The 23,566-nt window shown below is 37.9% G+C and overlaps 1 protein-coding gene across 11 annotated transcripts in view; it reads left to right on the plus strand.

Annotated features, from left to right (window-relative positions):
- Window positions 1-23,566, plus strand: part of FUT8 (fucosyltransferase 8) — a 296,269-nt gene that overhangs the window by 187,463 nt on the left and 85,240 nt on the right. For all 11 annotated transcript variants that reach the window (XM_034643016.1, XM_034643008.1, XM_034643013.1 and 8 more), the window contains 3 exons: window positions 6,719-6,834; window positions 6,951-7,113; window positions 15,331-15,445. In XM_034643016.1, the coding sequence (XP_034498907.1) occupies window positions 6,719-6,834; window positions 6,951-7,113; window positions 15,331-15,445 (394 nt within the window). The remainder of the gene's footprint in view (window positions 1-6,718; window positions 6,835-6,950; window positions 7,114-15,330; window positions 15,446-23,566) is intronic.

Genomic DNA, 23,566 nt, shown 5'->3' on the forward strand with positions numbered 1-23,566 from the left:
GTTTTGTAGTTTTTCCCTTCTTTCTTCCTCTCTTGCTATCTTCCTTTGTGATTGATGATTTTACTTGGTAGTATTCTTTGATTCTGTTCTCTTTATCTTTTGTGCATCTACTGTTGGTTTTGTTTTGTGGTTACCATGAGAGTTACATGAAACATCTTACAGGTCTATTTTAAGCTGATTACAATCTAACTTTGATCATAGACAAAAACCTCTACCCTTTTACTCTCTCCTCACATTTTATGCTTTGATGTCACAGTTATATCTTTTTATGTTGCATAGGGGTTAACAAATAATTGTAGTTATAGTCAGTCTTTTAACTTTTATACCAGAATGAAATGATTAAAACACTAGCATATTAGAGTACTGTGGTGTTCTGAATTTGGTTATATACTTTCCTTTACTACTGTGTTTTATATTTTTATGTGTTTTCATGTTACTAATCAGCATCTTTTCATTTTAGCTTAAAGAACTTTTAGCACTTCTAATAAGGCTGATCTGGTGGTGATGACCTCTCTCAACTTTTGTTGTTGTTGGAAGTTCTTTATCTCTACTTTGTTTTTGAAGGAGAGCATATCAGATACAGTGTTCTTGGTTGGTAGTATTTTTCTTACAGCACTTTGAATATATTATCCCACTCTCTCCTGACCTGCAAGGTTTCTGCTGAGAAAGCCACTAATAGTCTCATGGAGGTTCCCTTGTATGTGAGGATTTTTTTTTTCTCTTGCTGCTTTTAAATTTTTCTGTCTTTGATTTTAGATAGTTTTATTATAATGTGCCTAAGAGGAGATTTTTTGGGGTTGAAACTTTTCAGGGACGTTCAGGCTGCATGAAATGATGTCCAGATCTCTCACCAGATTTGGGAAGTTGTATCTTTAAATAAGCTTTCTGCCCCTTTCTCTTTTTCTTTTCCTTCTGGGACTCCAATAACTATAGATTGTTTCTCTTATGGAATCCCATAATTCATATAGTCTTTTTCACTTTCTAAAATTCTTTCTTCTTGCTCTTTTGACTGGATAATTTCAAATGACCTGCTTTAAATTCACTAATTTTTTCTGCTGCTTGCTTAGATCTATTTTTGAAGCTCTCTATTGAATTCTTCAGTTCAGTTATTGTATTTTCCAGCTCTAGAATTGCTTTTTTATTTTATTTTATTTTTTTACAGTTTCTGTTTCTTTGTTGAACCTCCCATCTTGTTCATGTATTGTTTTCCTAATTTTGTTTAGTTGCTTATCTGTATTTTGTAGTTACCAAATTCCTTTAAAAGGATTGTTCTGAATTCTTTTTTAGATAGTTAATAGATTCTTTTTTTTAAATTTTTAATTATTTATTTATTTTTTTATCTTTATTTCTTTAAGGTTAGTTATTAAAGCTTTTTTAGTTTCTTTTGGTGGTGTCATGCTTACTTGATTCTTCCTGATCCTCATATTCTTATATTGGTATTTGCTCATTTGAGGAAGCAGTTTCTTTTCCAGCCTTTTTAGGTTTGCTTTGGCTGGGAAAGACATTCACCATTCAGCTCAGCTGAGGCTTCTGCAAGCAGCTGCTAGGAGCTTCTGGCAAGCAGTGCTTGCTCTCAGGGTCTCTAGTTGGGTGGGGCCGATGTCTGTGCTCTAAGGTTGTTTGGGGACACTGCCAGTGTTCTGTAGTCTGTTGGGTCTGATGGCTGGGCTCTGCATTCAAGCATAAATGCTGGCTTGTATCTGTGTTCAGGTAGAGCTACTTGCTGGGCTTTGCAGTCACATAAGGTTGCACAGGTTGCAGGTTATGTTTCCTGGCAGGGTCGTAGGTATTTCTGGTTGCACTCTGGGATTGGGCAAGCCCACATGCTGAACTCTGAATTTGCTTCTAGTCAATTGGAGTCCCCCAGTCGTGCCCCCTTGCTTGATGGTGCCATTGGCTGGACTCTACATTCAATTAAGGCTATATACACAGGGCTTTGCAATCAGATGGGAATTCAAGCTGTACTCCTTGATCAGATGGGGCTGTAGGCTGTACCCCAAGTTGGATGGGGCTGTAGGCTAGGCTGTACAATTGAGCAGGCTACTGGCTGTGCTCTGCCGTTTGACAGTATCTCTTGCTGGGCTTCCTATTGGGGAAGGACTACCAGCTGCACCCCACAGTTGGATGGGACTGGAGGCTGTGCTCCATGGTCAGGCAGGGTTACCTTATGGGCTCACTGGTCAGGTGGAGCCACAGGCTATGCTTTGTGATTAGGTGGGGTGACTGGCTGTGCATTCTGTCTGGGTGAGCCTGCAAGCTATGCCCAGCAATTGGATGGAGCTGTAGGCTGTCTGTGTGGCTGGATGGAGCTGTCAGGTTGAGAGCTGACCAGGGTCTCTGGCTGGGAATCTTGTGAGGCAGGGCTGGAAGCTATGCTCAACAGTAGGGTGGTGCTGCTGGGGTTAGCTCACTACCTGAATGGAGCTGTAGAATGGGCTCTGTGGCTGCCTGGGATCCATGGCCATGATTCCCTATCAGGAGCTGCTGGAGGCTATGGAGGCTATACTTAGCAGTTTGATGGGGCTTCTGACTTGCTTCACTGCCTAGGTAGGCCACAGGAAGTATTGTATGCTGCCCATGGCTGCCTGGCATCTTTGGTCAGGCTTCCTTGTTGGGTGGGGCTGGAGACTATGCTCAGCAGTTAGGTGTGGCCATTGACGGCTTTAGTGGGCCATGGGATGTGCTGCATAGGCCCAGCAGCTTAGGGCAGGCTTCCTGCTTAAGTGGAATGGAGGCTATGCTCAGCATTTATCAGGGCTGCTGATTGCTTCTTGTGTAGGTGGGGCTCCTCACCAAGGTATCCCTTTGGCTGGGGACCCAAACCAAGCAGAACTGCCATTTAAGCTCCCTGGCCAGTTTGAGGCACTGGCTCAGCTCTGCAAATGATCAGAGCCAGGATCTGGGATCTCTGCTCAGGCCCCACAACTAACAGGAATGCACTTGGCCAAGATCTGCACACTTGTTGCTATGAGTCCCTTTCCCCTTGTCTATCTGTAGCTGATTCTCCCAGTGTTCTCTGTGAGGCATTTCTTAAGTGGAGCTCCCAGGAGGCATCAGGTATGCTAGGGAAGCTTGATGTCCACTTTGCACTCTTCCTTTTCTCACTGGAGAAACTGTAGGACCAAGGGAACCCCCTTGTGCAGCACTGCACTGACCTGGGGGAGGAGCAATGCAGTCAAAGTGAAACTGCTCCTGTTAACCTTATTCTAATGAGTTTTTTCTTGGTTTTTGTGGCTCAAGTGGATGCTTCAGCCTCACCACCATGTTCTAGTATCTTCACAAGTATCTTGTCTATAGACAGTACTAGTTGCCCTTTCCCTGAAGGGGACAGAAGTTGGGAACCACCTATTTTGCCATCTTTCTAGTGGGTATCTCCTGATTCCGGTTTTATTAAATCATTGTTTCATACATTTTGTCTGGGTTTTCAGTTGTTTCAGGCATTTTGGTAAATTTAATCTCTGTTGCTTCATCTTGGCCAGAAGATGTCCTATATATTTTTTGCATAGTGAGTATGATTAAAAAAAAAAACACCTCAAACCCCAAATATTCAGATAATGTCCTTGCAGATTGACTCTTCTGGATGGGTTTTGGAAAGAATAGTCCTTATTGTGTACTTTTTTTACATTGGCTCCTCTATTACTTTTATCTACAGTTTATCCAAGTTGGATTTGATTATTATATATTATAGTGTAATATAAATTACTTATTCATGTATGTTTTATTAAAATTAGATTGCATTTAGTACTTAACTGAAATCCGAAATGATTTTATGCTGTTTTTTCTTGCCCATTTTACACTAATGTTTTTCCATCAATATATGCAGAAATGAGATAAAAAGCAGAACCTAGACATACCTTTGTATTGTCTGAAATGTTATGTCATTAAGATATGTTCTGGAAAAGGACATTCAATGTCCTATGGCATATTGCTGTCAAAATTAATTCCAAGAGGTAGTAGTTTTATTCTGTTTTCAAATTATTTCCTAGAAATTAGCCATCTAATTCAGAAAGAGATTAAGAGGCAGATTTTAAAAACTATATGCCAGGAAATGCCTCATTTATGAATGTATGCACATTTGAGCTTATAAATTGGGTAATTGTGCACCTAATAACTCTATTTATTTTATCATTATTCACTTTGTAGGTATACAAATGAAGGCTTTGTAATTCAAATTTTGTAGCCTGGGATACTCATGATTAGAGAATGGTTATTTTTCATGCTGCTGTTCAGTGTTAATGAATACAATTACAGAATACCTCATTTACTCTGGTAGGGCTATACCAAGAGCTTCTTTACTAAACATGTATTCTGAAGTGGTATAGGTAAGTAATAGTTAATTTGGCTTCCTCTGCTATATAAAAAAGTGTTTGAAAAGGTATAAAAGATCTGTATTGGAGTCTTTGCATCAAAGGACTGAGTTGACATCTGAATTTAAGTTCTGCCAAGTGTATTTTAAAAATTATTTCCTTAAAATGATTGTGATAAGAATAGATACCCCAGATATTTTGAGATTTTAGCTCATCCCTAAAATGACTGAGCCTAGATACAATAGTCCTGATAGTTTATTGCCAAATACTGTGCTTAGTACTTTTATAGATTTTGGAAGAAAAATCAGCCATTTATTTAATCTTCACAATAATTATGCAAATACATATATACAGATGGATGTATGGATTTATATGTGTATGTGTGTTAGTTTTCTGTTGCTGCTGTAACAGATACCACAAACTTTGTGGCTCAAAACAATGGAAATTTATTCTGTTACAGTTTGGGAGCCAGAAGTCTGAAGTGAGTTTTACTGGGCCAAAACCAGTGTCAGCAGGGCCATATTTCCACTGAGAAACTCTAGGGGAGAATCTGTTTCCTTGCTTTTCCCATCTTCTAAAGTTGCATTCCTCATATTTGTTGCTCATGACCCCATCCCCCATCTTTAAAGCTAATAGCAACACCATCGTCTCCTCTTTTGCAGTAAAATCTCCCTCTGCCTCCCTCTTTTAAGAACCTTTGTGATTACAGTTAGGGCCCGCCTGGATAATCCAAAACTACCTGCCCCATCTCAAGATCCTTAAATTAATTAATCACATATTTAAAGTTTCTTTTGCCATCTAAGGTAGCATTTATAGGTTCCAGGATTGGGATGTAGATGTCTTTTTGGCCCATCTCAAGATCCTTAAATTAATTAATCACATCTCAAGATCCTTAAATTAATTAATCACATATTTAAAGTTTCTTTTGCCATCTAAGGTAGCATTTATAGGTTCCAGGATTGGGATGTAGATGTCTTTTTTTGGCCCATCTCAAGATCCTTAAATTAATTAATCACATCTCAAGATCCTTAAATTAATTAATCACATATTTAAAGTTTCTTTTGCCATCTAAGGTAGCATTTATAGGTTCCAGGATTGGGATGTAGATGTCTTTTTTTGGCCCATCTCAAGATCCTTAAATTAATTAATCACATCTCAAGATCCTTAAATTAATTAATCACATATTTAAAGTTTCTTTTGCCATCTAAGGTAGCATTTATAGGTTCCAGGATTGGGATGTAGATGTCTTTTTTTGGCCCATCTCAAGATCCTTAAATTAATTAATCACATCTCAAGATCCTTAAATTAATTAATCACATATTTAAAGTTTCTTTTGCCATCTAAGGTAGCATTTATAGGTTCCAGGATTGGGATGTAGATGTCTTTTTTTGGCCCATCTCAAGATCCTTAAATTAATTAATCACATCTCAAGATCCTTAAATTAATTAATCACATATTTAAAGTTTCTTTTGCCATCTAAGGTAGCATTTATAGGTTCCAGGATTGGGATGTAGATGTCTTTTTTTGGCCCATCTCAAGATCCTTAAATTAATTAATCACATCTCAAGAATCCTTAAATTAATTAATCACATATTTAAAGTTTCTTTTGCCATCTAAGGTAGCATTTATAGGTTCCAGGATTGGGATGTAGATGTCTTTTTTTGGCCAAAATGGAGTACAGAATATTGCCAAAGTCATATAAAAACAAAACAGTCCTATTTGGAAGTTGTACAGATAGGTTGATAATATAAGCAAGAGATCCTGGAGTTCCTCTTCCATGTTCCAACATTTTATATTGTTGCCTGATATTTTGCATTTCTGATAGAAATAAACAGGACATTAATCTTCAATTTTTTCCCCCAATATACTCCATCTCCTAGTTTTGTCTTACCCTTCTATAAAACCAATACTTAATAATCTAAGGTCATGTGTTCATGAATTGGAGCACAGATTTACATAGCCCGATATTGTGATTAATTCAGAAATAATTTGTATTTGTTATTTGAACACAGGCACATGTTCAGATAAATGCTTTATTTCCCCTAAGCCTTTTTGTCACCCTCTCCTTTACCTTTGTTGCTCTTGACACTAATGAAGAATTGACCACTTTGCTACTGATGGTGTTTTTCTAAGTAATATGATGAGAGTTTTTAGGACACAGTCCTAAAGGTTCCTTTATTCCTAGAAGATCATAGATCTCTGAGCTAGATTATTTTTTTCTGTTTTTGTTCAGTATCATTCCATTGTTTATCCTTTATCCTACACCTTTGGAGAGAAAATTTTATTTTGTACTTCTAATATATGGTTTGTGACTTCTAGAGTTACCAAGAAATATGTTGTAGCAAAGTAAGCATTAATTTTGTTGCATAATTTATAAGCTAAATGTTTACATTTTCTTTTTTGAACTCCAGGATACCAGAAGGTCCCATTGATCAGGGGCCAGCTTCAGGAAGGGTTCGTGCTTTAGAAGAACAACTTTTGAAGGCCAAAGAACAGATTGAAAATTATAAGAAACAAACTAGAAATGGTAGGTGATTATACAGTGTTTTTCCTATTTAATATGATGATATTACCACAAGTAATTAAAAATTTTCTTTCATCAAAATGTTGGGAATATTGATACTATTTATTCTTTGACTGCAGGTCTGGGGAAGGATCATGAAATCCTAAGGAGGAGGATTGAAAATGGAGCTAAAGAGCTCTGGTTTTTTCTACAAAGTGAATTGAAGAAGTTAAAGAATTTAGAAGGAAATGTACTCCAAAGACATGCAGATGAATTTCTGTCAGATTTGGGACATCATGAAAGGTGCTATTCTTTTTTTACATTTCATTTGGGCTTTGGTAAAGATTATAATCTAAGAATATAAATTGGAACTTTTGTTAATTTCCCTGCTGAATGGTAAGTGACACCTACCATATTTAGGAGAAGGGTACCTGAGGTTTCAAGGACAATAATTCCCAAATGTAGTTCATCAGCTAAAACATACCACTGGAAAATATTATTTAAAATGTATTTCTAGAAATCTTTATATAAACCCTAAGTAAACTCTGAAGGTAGTGGTGTCAGCCAGTAATACATTAAAATATCTTTCTGTAAATTTCCTTCATATACAATCAATAATTGGAATATGCATTTTTACATTACTGTACATTGGAACTCATACTGAGGCTGGCAGTTATGTTTCTAATGCAAACATTAAAAACTTTAAAATAGCACCTTTTTAGGGTTTCTGATTAAAGGTTAACAGGTTTTTGATAAAAGTGTGCATTCTTTTAATTATTTTTCTACTTAGTTGCTAGAAAGAAGAATCTGAAGTCTGTTAAATTTATTTCTCCTGTTTACACATTCCTGAAAATATGCAGTTTATCTTCCATAGAAAAGAAAACATTTTGGTACTGGTGTATTCATGCAGAACACAGTGTATCTGAGAATCATTATAAATAAAATGAAACCTGTCCTTAGGCCTATTATATATACAAGTCTATATTCCCAGTAGGATTCTGATGGCAATTACTGTCTCATTAGTGAACAGTAAAAGAAAAATTGTTGTATTAACACAACCTACCACTGTGAAGAGGAAAAGAATTACTCCACAACCAAGGGATTCATATATTTTAACATCATTAGCAATATTGTACGGATTTTGAAATATTGTTCTGCTGTTTTAAGTGAAATTACAAATAAAATCCATCAGTTTAGTGGAATCATTTTAGCATTAATCTACAGAAGTAAACATAAATTTCAAGAGGCATTCAGTAGTCCCTTTGAAAGTTTTCGCCATACTTAGACCATTAGACCAAATGCTGATTAATTCCATTCTTATTGCTTCTCTACCCTAAAGCTGATTCTGGGCATCATGATTCTGCTAATTGGAGCTGTGTGCTTGTGTGCTTTGCTTATCACTGTTTTATAGGAAAATGTAGATCTGAAAAGGATTTGAGTTGGGTAGACTATGTGGTATTTAAAGGAGAATTGGGGCTATTGAATTCTTAGTGTTTAATTTTAAAGTGTGATTTAGTTAAAGTACTTGAGAATTTAATCTTCAGGTCTTTTCTAAATTAAAATTATTATTTAAAGAATTATTTTGTGCATGTATTTTGTGACTGTGTGTATAAATGGATAAATTTGTACAAACGTACAAATGTAAAAAGTATTGGGCCCTAAAGTTGATGTAAATCAATGTTAAGTTTTTTGTAAGTTGAATTTTGTTTTAAATATATTATGATTCCTGACACTACCTTTTAGTATATGTTAAATAATAATATTTAACTGAAGACAAAAATGGAAAGGTACCCAAGGTACCCCAGTCAATTTCTTTTACTATCTTAAGCAGAAATTCTAAGGAACCTGGGATGCAACTTCACAGGGTAGTAATTTAACTTCAGGCAGCTGTATTAGAATGCAGTGATACAATAATGAGCAAAGCATAGCCAGACATTGGAGAAATAACCCTAAAGTTATGAATGTACAAGTAGGGGGGATTTGTATGTATGCAGAATATGTCATCTTACTAATAATTTTCAAGATTTTTAAGTGTAAGAATTAAAATTAAAACAGACTTTTGTGTTTGCCTCTGGTGATTTTTACATTACACAAAAATCCTCATTTCATTTTTACAGTTTCCCAAATATAGTGTATAGGTTGTCTCTGGACTAAAAGTCTATGTTCTCTGAGAAATCAGTTAGAGGTTAAGTCTATCAATGTTTTTGTTCAGCTTTCTCTATGAATCACTCTTGTCATTTTTTTGGTTCAGAAGGACATCAATTACAGGTAACAAATTAATGGGCTTTTGTTTTTTTCAAAAGGGCTTTTTTTCTTTCTTAAAACTTGGTTCTGATAGAAACACTTATCCTCTTCTCCCCTCCCTTTCTAAATAAGTTTTATTGTGACAATTTATATACAATAAAATGTATGTATTTTAGTCTGCAGTTCTATGAGTTTTGACAAATGCTTGCAGTTTTGTTACCACCACCACCACCACCACAATCAAGATACAGAACATTGCTACTACCCTGAGAAATTTGCTCATGCACCTTTATAGTCAGCACCTCCCCAAGCCCAGTCTCTGGCAGTCATTAGGTCTGTTTCCCGTACCTATAATTTTGCCTCTTCCAGAATTTTGTGTAAATGCAATCATTATATTATGTAGCTTTTTGAGTGTGGTTTCTTTCACTTGGCATAATGCATCTGAGATTCACCCATGTTGTTTTGTGCATTGGTAGTTCATTCTTTTTATTGCTAAGTAATATCCCACTGTATGGATATACCACCAATAGTTTATCCATTCACCAGTTGAAGGACAGTTGGGTTGTTTACATGTTTTGGTGATTGTGCATAAAGCCACTACAAACATTAACATGCATGTTTTTGCAGAAACATGTTTTCATTGCTTTTGGATTAAATATCTAGAGCCGGATTTGTGGGACATGTTGAGAGTCTCTTTATAAGACATTGCCAAACTAGATTTTCAAGTGATGATTTCATTCTAGCAATTGCATATTACCATACTTTGTAGTAATACAGTCAAATTTACCTGCTGCTTTTGACATCATCGATCATGAATTGACTGTGGTCTCTTTGAAATAGTGAGAGGGAGATTAACAGTTTAGAGTGATTATTTTTGTCATTGTGATGTTATTATTTGTGTAGTAGTATAGGTTCAGGGCTTGGAAATATAACTACATATATATCTGTCCCTCTGGAGATATCATGGAAAATTCTGCCTTATCACTGTCTTAGGTTGCCCAGAGACATATTTAACTTAATCACTGTTGCTTTGGTTCTTTTTGCATTCCTTATATTGCCAGACACCAATGTTAATGAAATAGTTGCTGGAGCTACTTCTTTCTGATTTTAGATTATAGCAATTATTAAACTTCAGACTGAAGGACAGGAGGGTTTACAGGGTTGGCTGAAATTACTGAGAAATAATCTGGTGAAGCAGCAATCTCATTGCTCTGGCCTGGTCTGCATCATCTCATTGTCAGTAATATATAAAACAGCTTTGGTAAGACTGAGGTGAGATGTTTCCCAAATGATAAATGGTACTTATGGCTAATTATGCTGATTGACTGTTTGATACTGTGTATAGGGGATTATGACTCAGATAAGGGGTGCAATATCTGCTTCTAGGGAAAATTAGTAGGTTAATAGCTTATAGATTTATTTGATCAGAATTGATGATCATAGCTATTATATCTCTCTTATAAGGTGGATGCTACTAGACTGTCTTTGAAAGGTCAAAGAATTGATATTTCCACTCTTGAAAAGTTAAGTTTTGTGAACCTTCAAAGCTGTTCTTTGTTTTTTATTTCATACACACACACAGAGGAAGGAATGAAGGAAGACCTTAAGTTCTTTGAGTTGTGACCTGATTGAGACTTAAATTAAACTGGAATGTAGATACTCTTTCTTCAGTTTTTAATTCCTTTAGACAAAATGTTTGTATATGATTGTCTTTCTCGTAAGGAATCCAGGCTTATTTTTAGGTGGTGCTAGAACATCCCTCCTAATATCCATGGACAAAGGGAACATTGTCATATGAAGCTTATTCTTCTCATCACTTAGTCTCTATCAGCCAGATCATGATTCTCCGTCTTCTGTAAGGAAACATCCTCCTCTAAGATAAAGTTTGCACTGGAAGGAGAATCTAAAGGTAGAAAAGGTGTCTCTTCTAATTGCTCTGATTCTGCTTTGCCTGCCCCCAACCGTACATCTCCTTGGGTGTGGTTTCCAAACTCAAGAATGATTTGACATTAAAAATAGTTACTTACTAAGGACTTCCTACATGGCAGTTACTGTGATAAAGGCTTTCCATTGTCTTATTTTATCAGCACAGTAAGACTTTGAGGCAAGCATTATTATTCCCCATTTTATAAATAAAGTTATACTCGGGCCTAGAGAGATTAGGTAGTTTACGCAAGTTAAGTGGCTGAGCTATTTTACTCCAAAATACTTTTCCTTAATTGTTAAATACTTAGCTTCTCTAAGCTTTATTTTTCTCTTCTACACATGAGGATATAATTCTCATATCATAGCATTGTGTTGATGGACTGTGGGAAAAATATATAAAAGCACTTTCCACAGTGACTGACATATTGTAGATCCTGGTAGGCTCTAGTGAGTCCTGCATAAGGGAAGCCCCAGAAGAGGATATAAATCGAAAACTCAGCTGCTGCAGGGCAAGCACAGATAAGGGGAAATTGTCACAGTGTTCAGTAGGAAGAATTTCAAGGTTTGGAACCTAAACATAAGCCTAGTAGACATCACTCACCAAGTAGCATAGTTATGACCTTATATGATCCTATAAACTATTTTTGTTGCTCTTCTGGACTCCTCCCCGATCATGTGGGCTGTCAAAAAGAGGTGGTCTTAAAATTCCTCCTGGAGACAAAGAAGGCAAAAGGACATTGTCTCCCTGTTTGTCTCCTGGTCACATTTTTATCCTTTGCACTGCTTATTTCTGCCCCAGGAGCAAACCAAGATAAAAGCAGCCTTGGACAGTGCCCAAGTAAGTTTTCTTGCCTTTGATTCAGATTTACCTATGGATTAGATTCTGTGGTACAGCCTCCCTTAATCACATTTACTTTAATAAATGTAGCTCCTTCACCTTGAGATTTTCTTGAATTACATCTGCTCTTTGCTGACCCTCAGGGGGATTTTCTGTCTTTAACATCTTGAATCAGGTATAAAGAAAATACTCCACTTGTGGTTCTTCATTGGCATAATTGAGACAGACTTAAAGATTTAAAAATAGTTTTGTGGATATTAAAATATAGAAATAGGAAAATTAACTGAAAATACAAAGAACATAAATGTAGCCCAGCTTTTGAAATAGAGGTTTTGAACCTGTCATAGCTGGCTTGCTCTCAGAGTCACAGATTCTGTTCTAGTTTACTGGTTATCTTCAGGCATCTATACTTTACCCTCAAGTGACTAGCGCTGTTCTGCTGATATTTTGCCTGGGTTTGTATTTCCCAGGCTTTGACCTGGCCTCAGACCAGGCCTTAAGATTTACCATACACCTTCCAGATTTCTTGATATCTATTCATAGTCAAAACCAAGACAGCCAGATTCTCAGCTTTTGGGACACTTTTAGGAGATTTGACTTGAGTAGACTCACTGAAAACCCATCGTTTCTGTAGAATGGATTTAGTCACCTTGTTTCCCAACAATGATCCATAACTTTCTCTTTGATTATCCTCATGTCTTTGGCTAAAAGATGATAAATTTTGCAGAATGGTAACTTCTAAACATTGTTGTATCAGCAAAGAACTAATTTAAATTTAAGATTATTTCCTGGGCTTGTCTCCAATAAGAAGGCCAAGAAAAAAAGATTTTAAAAACAAGCTTAATTTTAGTTGACTCTTGGAGTAACTTATGTTGAGACTCTGTGTTATCATAAAAAATTAGTGCTTTTTTTTTTAAAATTTGATCCTCTAATTATAAGCTTGGTTATCCCACTGTACTACATCTCCAGAAGGAGTACTGCTATTTAAAGTTGAAGCTTACAACAGGTTTTGTGATCTCTCATATTTGATAGGTAGGAAAAAGCAAATGACCACATTTGGATATGATAAAACCTATGAAGTATAAAAAATAATGAACATGATGAGAGTGATGGGGAAGAGGCTTATAAAACTGAGAAACAGGGTGGCTCAGTCCATTAAGTGTCCAACTCTTGGTTTCGGCTGAGGTCATGATCTCCTGGGTCATGAGATCAAGCCCCGTGTTTTGGCAGGCTACTCACTCAGCAGGGAGTCTGCTTGAAGGGTGGCTCCTTCTGCCCCCCACCACTGCTCGCACACCTGCATGAACTCCCTCTCAAATAAATAAATAAACCTTAAAAAAAAAAACAACCTGAGAAAATAAACTTCCAGCTGAGCCTTGTAACACCATTATAGTCTAAGATTTCTCATGTGTTTCCGTGATCAACTCACACAATTTCATATGGGTGGTGACATTTCCCCTAGGAAAAGTAAAACCATAAAAAAAAAAAAAAATACTGTAGGCTACATAAGAATCCATAGGGAGCTCAGTTTTATAATCTGAAAAAACTTAAAAGACGAATCTCTCTCCGTTGCACAAGACTGTAAGTTTAATTTCTTTTTTTTTTTTTTAAAGATTTTATTTATTTATTTGACAGAGATAGAGACAGAGTGAGAGAGGGAACACAAGCAGGGGGAGTGGGAGAGGAAGAAGCAGGCTCATAGCAGAAGAGCCTGATGTTGGGGCTCGATCCCACGACGCCGGGATCACGCCCTGAGCCGAAGGCAGACGCTTAACCGCTGTGCCACCCAGGCGCCCCTGTAAGTTTAATTTCTTAAGGAGGCAGTAAGTTGTAGGTTTGGTTTTTCCAACTACAATTACTCTTTTTCATAAAATTTTTTGAAAATGTTTTGAATCTTAAGTGAGAATAATATATAAATAAAACATCACATAATCAGTTGTTACCCTTTTTAAAAAAGGATAAACATGGAAATAGGGTGCAAAGTGTCCTGTGCATCACTAATATTGACACATTAAGCTAATGCCTAAAATGCTTCACAGATGACTCTTTTGTTCCAAAGCATTGTGTAAAGCTCTTCCACTGTTAGTTGGATGAATATTTTAAATTACGGCTATGATTTTTAACTTTTATTTGTATATTATTAATAGTTTTGCTTTATTCAAAGATGCTAGCTATTATCAGATGTTCTCTGTTAATTGTGTGTAGTTTTAATGGTTTTCTATGATAGTAAATAAGACTTTAGTTTTTCCTGTGGGGTGCCATTGGTTTGTTACTAAATGGTTTAGCAACTGGTAACAGAGAATTGAGACTATGCCATGTACTCCAAGTAAATCACAATTCTTAAAGGCTGGTTTCATTATCTCTTAAATGAGTTCTCACTCATCAGCCCCCTTCTTCAGAGTGCTATAAGGCACTGGATATTGGATCATTTTTCTGGCCGGCCTTCAGTGCCATGTATTACTTTCACTCACACCCAATGGATATTTTCTTTTAGTTGTAGAATTATTAGTAGGTACTCTTCATTCACAAGGTAAAAGCTCTGAAACAACTCTGAGGCGTTGTAATATAAAGAGTAATGTCAAGTCTGTTCAGGCTGCTATAACAAAAATACCAAAGACTGTGTAGCTTATAAACAACAGAAACTTATTTCTCACAGTTCTGGAGCCAGGGAAGTCCAAAATCAAGTCCAGATTTGGTATCTGGTGAGGACCTGCTTTCTTGCCCATGAACAGCACCTTCTCACTGTGTCCTCATATGGTGGAAGGGGCTAGGGAGTTCTGTGGGGTCTTTTAAAAGAGCACTAATCCCATTTGTAAGGGTTCTACCCTCATGACCTAAGCACCTCCCAAAGATCCAACTTTGGGCCATAGCCCATTTTTGTGAATAAAGTTTTATTGAGAAATAGGCACATGCATTCATTTACTTATTGTCTATGGCAGCTTTCCTGCTACAAAAGCAAAAGAGGCCCACAAAGCCTGAAATATTTACTATCTGGCCCTTTACAGAGAAATGTTTGCTGAACCTTGGTTTGGACCACTGTTTATGAGTTATGTCAGAATTTTCCTCTCATCTTTTATTCCAACCACTCAGAGGGTTTACGTATGAAGAGATCATTTAAGAGGGGGGAAAGAAATGACAGAACAAAAATGTAGTATTCAGGTACTAGCACCAGCTTATTTCTCTCCCTTATGTTAATTTACCTATTTCTTTGCTACGGGTTTCCACTTCCCCTGATGTCTGTAGTGCTCTGTGTTGGGAAATAAGTGCAGCTGGCTGGCCTAGGGGAAAACAGTATGTTTTTCTCAGTGGTGGAAATTTACTGTAGGAACGAATCTTAGGATGTTAGGGAGTAATTTTTGAATTTCATGGTCTTAATGGAAAATAAAGGATGAGAACCAGCAGCAGTGTGAGTATCAATCTTTATGAAGAATTTGATTCTCTTCTTACGATTTTGTGTCATCCTATGATGAAGTACAAATAAGTCAGACTTCCAAATGTTGTTTGTTTTATAGGTCTATAATGACAGATCTCTACTACCTCAGTCAAACAGATGGAGCGGGTGATTGGCGGGAAAGAGAGGCCAAAGATCTGACAGAGCTGGTCCAGCGGAGAATAACATATCTTCAGGTAAGAAAGTTAGGTAAAGAAATAAACATAAGTGAAAAAAGAAGGAAAATCATAATAAGACTAAGAGTTGCTGTTGGTTTCGTCTTCCTAGCTCTTCTTTTTTTTTTTTTTTAAAGTATTTACTCATTTTACATATTTATTCAGAAAGATGGTATGTTATGTCTTCAGTGCAATACAAAGATGGCTAAAACAAAGCCCCTGCCTCAGAGGACCTACTTCTTAGACACACACACACACACACACAGCCACACACACTACAATGAAAAATAGGAAGTGATACATTTTATGTGAGACATATAAATGAAATGCTCATTGGAGGAAGATGTCAGGGAACCTTTGTGGAAAAGGTTTTTGAATTGAGTTGAAAAGGATAATTAGATAGGATTTAGACACATAGAAAGGGAAAAGAGTGTAATGTGATATGAATAATGGTCCATAGCTGGGAAAGAGCAGGACAGGAACCCATTGAGTCATGGAATATTTTAATTTGCCTGTAGTTTTGGGTTGGGTAAGTAGGTGGGGTGTAAAATAAGCTGAAAAACGTAGGTTTCGGAGCCAGATTGCAGAGGTCCGTGGGTGCAGGTTAAGCTTTTTTTTTTTTTTTAAATGATTTTTTATTATGTTAGTCACCTTACAGTACATCCCCGGATTCCGATGTAAAGTTCGATGCTCCATTAGTTGCGTATAACACACAGTGTACCATGCAATACGTGCCCTCCTTACCACCCATCACCAGTCTATCCCATTCCCCCACCCCCCTCCCCTCTGAAGTCCTCAGTTTGTTTCTCATAGTCCATAGTCTCTCATGTTTCATTCCCCCTTCTGATTACCCCCCTTTCTTTATTCCTTTCTTCCCCTACCGATCATCCTAGTTATGTTCCATAGATGAGAGAAATCATATGATAATTGTCTTTCTCTGCTTGACTTATTTCACTTAGCATTATCTGCTCCAGTGCCGTCCATGTTGCAGCAAATGTTGAGAATTCGTTCTTTCTGATAGCTGAGTAATATTCCATTGTATATATGGACCACAGCTTCTTAATCCAGTCATCTGTTGAAGGGCATCTCGGCTCCTTCCACGATTTAGCTATTGTGGACAATGCTGCTATGAACATTGGGGTGCATATGGCCCTTCTCTTCACTACGTCTGTATCTTTGGGGTAAACACCCAGTAGTGCAATGGCTGGGTCATAGGGGACCTCCACACTGTTTTCCAGAGTGGCTGTACCAACTTGCATTCCCACCAATAATGTAGGAGGGATCCTCTTTCTCCACATCCTCTCCAACAATTGTTGTTTCTTGCCTTGTCTATTTTTGCCATTCTAACTGGCGTAAGGGTATCTCAGTGTGGTTTTGATTTGAATTTCCCTGATGGCTAATGATTTTGAACATTTTTTCATGTGTCTGTTAGCCATTTGTATGTCTTCATTGGAAAAGTGTCTGTTCATATCTTCTGCCCATTTTATGATTTGTTTATTTGTTTCTCGTGTATTGAGTTTGAGAAGTTCTTTGTAGATCTTGGATACCAGTCCTTTATCTGTGGTGTCCTTTGCAAATATATTCTCCCATTCCGTGGGCTGTCTCTTAGTTTTTTTGACTGTTTCCTTGGCTGTGCAGAAGCTCTTTATCCTGATAAAGTCCCATAAGTTCATTTTATCTTTTATTTCTCTTGCCTTTGGAGATGTGTCGTGAAAAAGGTTGCTCTGGCCGATGTCATAGAAGTTGTTGCCTATGTTCTCCTCTAGAATTTTGATGGATTCCTGTCTCACATTGAGGTCTTTCATCCATTTGGAGTTTATTTTTGTGTATGGTGTGAGAGAGTGGTCAAGTTTCATTCTTTTGCATGTAGCTGTCCAATTTTCCCAGCACCATTTATTGAAGAGACTGTCTTTTTTCCACCGGATGTTTTTTCCTGCTTTATCAAAGATTAGTTGCCCAAAGAGCCGAGGGTCCATTTCTGGGTTCTCTATTCTGTTCCATTGGTCGATGTGTCTGTTTTTGTGCCAGTACCATGCTGTCTTTGTGATCACAGCTTTGTAGTACAGCTCGAAATCCGGCATTGTGATGCCCCCAGCTTTGTTTTTCCTTTTCAACAGTTCCTTGGAGATTCGGGGCCTTTTCTGGTTCCATACAAATTTAAGGACTATTTGTTCCAGTTCTTTGAAAAATGTCCTCGGTATTTTGATCGGGATAGCATTGAAAGTGTAGATTGCTCTGGGTAGTATGGACATTTTAACTATGTTAATTCTTCCAATCCATGAGCATGGAATATTTTTCCATCTTTTTATGTCTTCCTCAATATCTTTCAAAAGTGATCTATAGTTTCTAGCATATAGGTCCTTTACGTCTCTGGTTAAGTTAATTCCAAGGTAACGTATGGTTTTTGGTGTTATTGTAAATGGGATGGATTCCCTAATTTCTCTTTCTTCAGTCTCGTTATTCGTGTATAGAAATGCAACTGATTTCTGGGCATTGATTTTGTATCCTGCCACCTTACTGAATTGTTCTATAACTTCTAATAGTTTGGGAGTGGATTCCTTTGGGTTTTCCATATAGAGTATCATGTCATCTGCAAAGAGAGACAGTTTGACTTCTTCTTTGCCGATTTGGATACCTTTGATCCCTTTTTGTCTTCTGATTGCTGTTGCAAGGACTTCTAGTACTATGTTGAATAATAGTGGCGAGAGTGGGCATCCTTGTCGTGTTCCTGATCTTAAGGGAAAGGCTTCCAGCTTTTCCCCATTGAGAATAATGCTTGCAGTAGGCTTTTCATAGATGGCTTTTATGAGATTGAGAAATGTACCCTCTATTCCTACACTCTGAAGGGTTTTAATCAGGAAAGGATGCTGTATTTTGTCAAATGCTTTTTCTGCATCAATTGAGAGGATCATATGGTTCTTGAGTCTTTTCTTGTTGATATGATGTATCACATTGATTGATTTGCGAGTGTTGAACCATGCTTGCATCCCAGGTATGAATCCCACTTGGTCATGATGGATAATCCTTTTAATGTACTGTTGGATTCTATTAGCAAGGATCTTGTTGAGGATTTTGGCATCCATATTCATTAGAGAAATCGGTCTGTAATTCTCCTTTTTGAGGGGGTCTTTGCCTGGTTTGGGGATCAAGGTAATATTAGCCTCATAGAATGAGTTTGGTAGCTTTCCTTCTGTTTCTATTTTTTGAAATAGCTTTAGGAGAATAGGTATTATTTCTTCTTTGAATGTTTGGTAGAATTCCCCAGGAAAACCGTCTGGGCCTGGAGTTTTATTATTTGGAAGGTTGTTTATCACTGACTCAATTTCTTCATAGTTAATTGGCCTATTTAAGAAATCTATTTCTTCCTGTTTCAGTCTTGGTAGTTTATAGGTTTCCAGGAAGGCCTCCATCTCTTCCAGATTGTTTAGTTTTTTGGCATATAGCTGTTGATAAAAGTTTCTAATAATCCTTGCAATTTCAATGGTGCTGGTCGTGACCTCTCCCTTTTCAGTCATAATTTTAATAATCTCAGTCCTTTCTCTTTGTTTTTGGACAAGTTTTGCCAGTGGTCTATCAATTTTATGGATTCTCTCAAAGAACCAGCTTCTAGTCCTGTTGATCTGCTCTACTGTGCTTCTGGTTTCTAATTCATTGATTTCTGCTCTAATCTTGGTCAACTCCTTCCTTGTCAGTGGGTTAGGCCTGTCCCTCTGTTGCTGTTCCAGTTTCTTGAGGTGAGAATATAGAAACTGCATTTTAGATTTTTCTATTCTTTTGAGTGAGGCTTGGATGGCTATGTATTTCCCCCTTAGGACTGCCTTTGCAGTATCCCATAGGTTTTGGACCGTTGTGTATTCATTCTCGTTGGTCTCCATAAATTGTTTAATTTGTTTTTTGATTTCCTGGTTTATCGAGTCATTCTTGAGCAGGATGGTTCTTAGCCTCCAAGTGTTTGAGTTTCTTCCAGGTTTTTCCTTGTGGTTGAGTTCCAATTTCAGAGCGTTGTGGTCTGAGAATATGCAGGGGATAATTTCAATCTTTTGGTATTGGCTGAGACCTGTTTTGTGTCCCAGAGCATGATCTATTCTTGAGAATGTTCCATGGGCATTTGAATAGAATGAGTATTCTTTGGTTCTGGGGTGTAGTGTTCTATATATATCTATGAGGTCCAACTCGTCGAGTATGGCATTCAAAGCCTTTGATTCTTTGCTTAGTTTTTGCCAGGGTGTTCTGTCTATTTCTGATAGTGGGGTGTTGAGGTCCCCTACTATTACTGTGTTCTTATCTATATGTCTCTTTATTTTGGTTAAGAGTTGGCTTGTGTATCTTGCTGCTCCCCTGTTGGGGGCATATATATTAATAATTGTCATATCCACTTGTTGAATACTTCCTTTAAGAATAATATAGTGCCCTTCTGTATCTCTCTCTATGGCCTCTAGTTTAAAATCCAGTCTATCTGATATGAGAATTGCTACTCCAGCTTTCTTTTGAGGTCCATTTGCGTGGAAGATGGTACTCCATCCCCTTACTCTAAGTCTGAATGCATCTTTGGGTTCAAAATGAGTCTCTTGTAGACAGCAAATGGATGGGTCATGTCTTTTTATCCAATCTGCAACCCTGTGGCGTTTTATGGGAGAGTTTAAGCCATTTAGATTGATAGAGATTATTGACAGATATGATTTTAATGATGCCATTTCTCTTTAAAGTCTTTGTATCGGTTGTGACTTGCTGCTCTGTATCACTCTTGGGGCCTTTTTACCTTTATAGAGCCCCCCTTAATATCTCCTGTAGGGCTGGTTTCGTGGTTACGAAATTGGTTAATGATTGGCGATTTTGGAACGTCTTTATTTCTCCATCAATTCTGAATGACAGCTTTGCTGGATAAAGGATCCTTGGCTGCATGTTTTTCTCTGAAAGAGCTTTAAAAATGCCCCCCCAAGCCTTTCTCTCATTCCAGGTCTCTGTAGACAGGTCTGACGTAATCCTGATACCTTTGCCTTGGTACGTGAGAAATTTCTTTGCCCTGGCCGCTTTCAATACTGTATCCTTGGATCTAATATTTGCGAATTGCACTATGACATGCCGTGGCGTAGGTTTGTCCTGGTTGAGCTTGGATGGGGTCCTCTCTGCCTCTTGGACACGAATGCTTGTTTCCCTTGCTAGATTAGGGAAGTTTTCAGCTACAATTTGTTCAAATATCTCTTCTAGACCTCTGTTTTTCTCCACCCCTTCAGGGATGCCGATGATTCTGACATTGGATCGTTTCATAGAGTCAGTAATCTCCCGTAATCTACATTCGTGGGCGTGGATTTTTTTAAGACCAGCTTCTATTTTCGTTTTTTCTTCTACTAACCCATCCTCCAATTCGCTAACGCGTTCCTCTGCCTCGGTGACCCTGGCCGTCAGAGCCTCTAGTTTTGACTGCATTTGGCTCATAGAATTTTTAATTTCTGTCAGATTCGCTCTCATTTCTGCCCTTAGGGATTCTATATTCTCAGCAACGCTTTCTCTGATGCTTTTTTCAAGTTTACTCATCATCTTGACCATTGTTGCTCTGAATTCCATTTCTGATAATTGGGATACATCCATATGTATTAATTCTGTGGCCGAGGCCAATTCTGTGGCAGAGGCCACAGACTCATTATCTTTTCTTTGCTGGGGGGGACTTCTCCTTCTCGTCATTCTGATGAAGAGAGATTGCAGGGTTGTCCAGAGCCCAAGTGTTGACTGGGACCCAGGCCGTGCGCCCTTGTTTTATAGAGATCTTAGGGATGTGGGCTTCTTCTTTAAAGATTTTATTTATTTATTTGAGAGAGAGAGACAGACAGTCAGCAAGAAAGGGAACCCAAGCAGGGGAGTGGGAGAGGAAGAAGCAGGCTCCCAGCGAAGAAGCCCGATGAGGGACTCCTTTCCGGAATGCTGTGATCACGCCCTAATCCGAAGACAGGCACTTAATGACTGCGCCACTCAGGCGCCCTGGGTTGTGGGCTGCTTGATTTTTCAGCCTGCCTTCTGTGGGCGGGGCCTGCCGCGCTGATACTCAAGTAACCCTGTTTGGGTAGAGTCTCCTTGTCCCCTGCGAGGGGGGATGGGGATAGGCACCCTGTGAGTCGGTATTTCCGGGCTTTTGTTCTCTGGTGGCTTTCCCTGGCGGTCTGCTGTGCCTCTTCTGAGAGCCAGAGCAGTCGCGGCCGAAATTCAGCCTCTGTCACAGAACGGAGGGATTGCGGCCTGTTCTCCACTGATGTTCTGGCCACTTTAACTCTGTTTCTGTTGTTGCTGCTCAACCCTGCAGCATCCCGTGCTGTGCGCCCCACACCCGGCGTCCCAGCAGGTTAAGCTTTATAGTGCAGAAGCAGCAAGTGGGTTGCTGAAAGATTTTGTTTCATAAACATCATCATAACAACAAACAGCCACAAGTCCCAGGACCTTTTAAATTTATTCTTGTCGTTTTTTGTGTGTTTTCTTCTAGCTCTTATTAACATGCATACCCAATCTTACATATTTGTAAGAACAGAATTGATTTACCTTTTAAATTTTGGTTTTTTGCTTAATACGCCATAAGCTTTTTTCTATTTTGGAGTCACAACCCACTTTTGAAAGATTTTTACACCTAAGAGCAGTATGATGAGGGTGGTGCTACTAATCTGTATTATTTTGGGTGAACTAGATTAGTTTTGGAAGAGACTAGGAGCAAGGAGACCATTTAGGAGGTGAGGACCACCCTGCAGGTAATGGAGGTATGTGGCAGTTTGCATTGGAAGTGAAGAGACAAAGTTGAGAGAGACTGGGAAGGTTGAACTATCGATAGCCCCTTCCAAGTGGGTGAAGGACTGTGCATTGTTATCTGACAGGGAACTTAAAGAAAGAATAGTCTTGGGGTAAACAGTGAATTAGTAAGTAACTTCAAAATGCTGGAAGTTGAAAACCGTGCCTATCCTTTTCTAATGGTGTACTTTCTGTGTGCAATCACTCTGCTTTCCTTCTAAGATTAAAGTGTCTTGTAAAAGCAAAATAATAGCCAGTGACCTAATTCTCCAAGGTGCACATTTTCCTACACTTAAATAGGAAAAAATAGAAAATCAAGTGTTTAAAGAGATCGTTAAAAACCAAACTGATTTTGGCATGCTATCTTGGTCTCATACTCCCATGACCATTCATCAGAGGTGTCTGCAGAATGAGAAACTCTTGCCTCCTGTAGGGAAGAGGTAATTATCTCCTATCAACTAGAACCTCATTCAATGAACTATAAACAGCTGGTGGTGCAGAACTCTCATCCTCATTTAAAATGGAAATAACTATGGTTTCTCAATTTCTTCCATTTCCACATATTCATTAGATTTTTATTCAACAAAAGTTCTATTTAAACTATGATTTGGTCATAGTTCAGCTACACATACTGTAACAAGTACCTGCCACCTGCTTCAGTTTATTTTTTCTTCTTGGCCAAGTGCTTTTACTTATAGTGCAAATTTGATCCTCTATGTGCTGATTTCTGTGGTCTTTGTTAGGGAATTTCAGTTGTAAATCATGCTAATGATTTAAAACCATGTTGGCTTTTTTAATCTTTTAGACTATAGCAAAACAGCGTTTCAGTTGGACCTTTCAGTTTCAAATATTACTATTTAACAGATGCTTACTTCCATGCTTTTTTTTCCCACTGAGAAAGAAAAAAGTGGTTTTTAATATTGAAGGAGATGAGGAAAATCTCAGTAGGAAAAAACATATTTCAGAAAAATATTTTTCTTTGATTATTTAATGTATTCATGATCATTTTTGCCATCTAGTCCAAAAGTTCTTTGAAGTCAGGAACTATATATATATATTTTAAAGATTTTATTTATTTATTTGACAGAGAGACAGCCAGTGAGAGAGGAAACACAAGCAGGGGGAGTGGGAGAGGAAGAAGCAGGCTCCCAGCAGAGGAGCCTGATATGGGGCTCGATCCCATAACGCCGGGATCACGCTCCGAGCCACAGGCAGACCCCCAACAACTGAGCCACCCAGGCGCCCCAGGAACTATATTTTTAACATATTATTTGTTAGAGATTAACAATGCCAGTCACTCACTCTTTACCTTCTTTGGTGAATAAGAATCCTTTCTCCCATTCCAACAAAATTAAACACATAATTTGTAAGGAA

The sequence above is a fragment of the Ailuropoda melanoleuca genome, chromosome 14 (genome assembly GCF_002007445.2).
Source record: "Ailuropoda melanoleuca isolate Jingjing chromosome 14, ASM200744v2, whole genome shotgun sequence".
NCBI classification, from domain to species: Eukaryota; Metazoa; Chordata; class Mammalia; order Carnivora; family Ursidae; genus Ailuropoda; species Ailuropoda melanoleuca.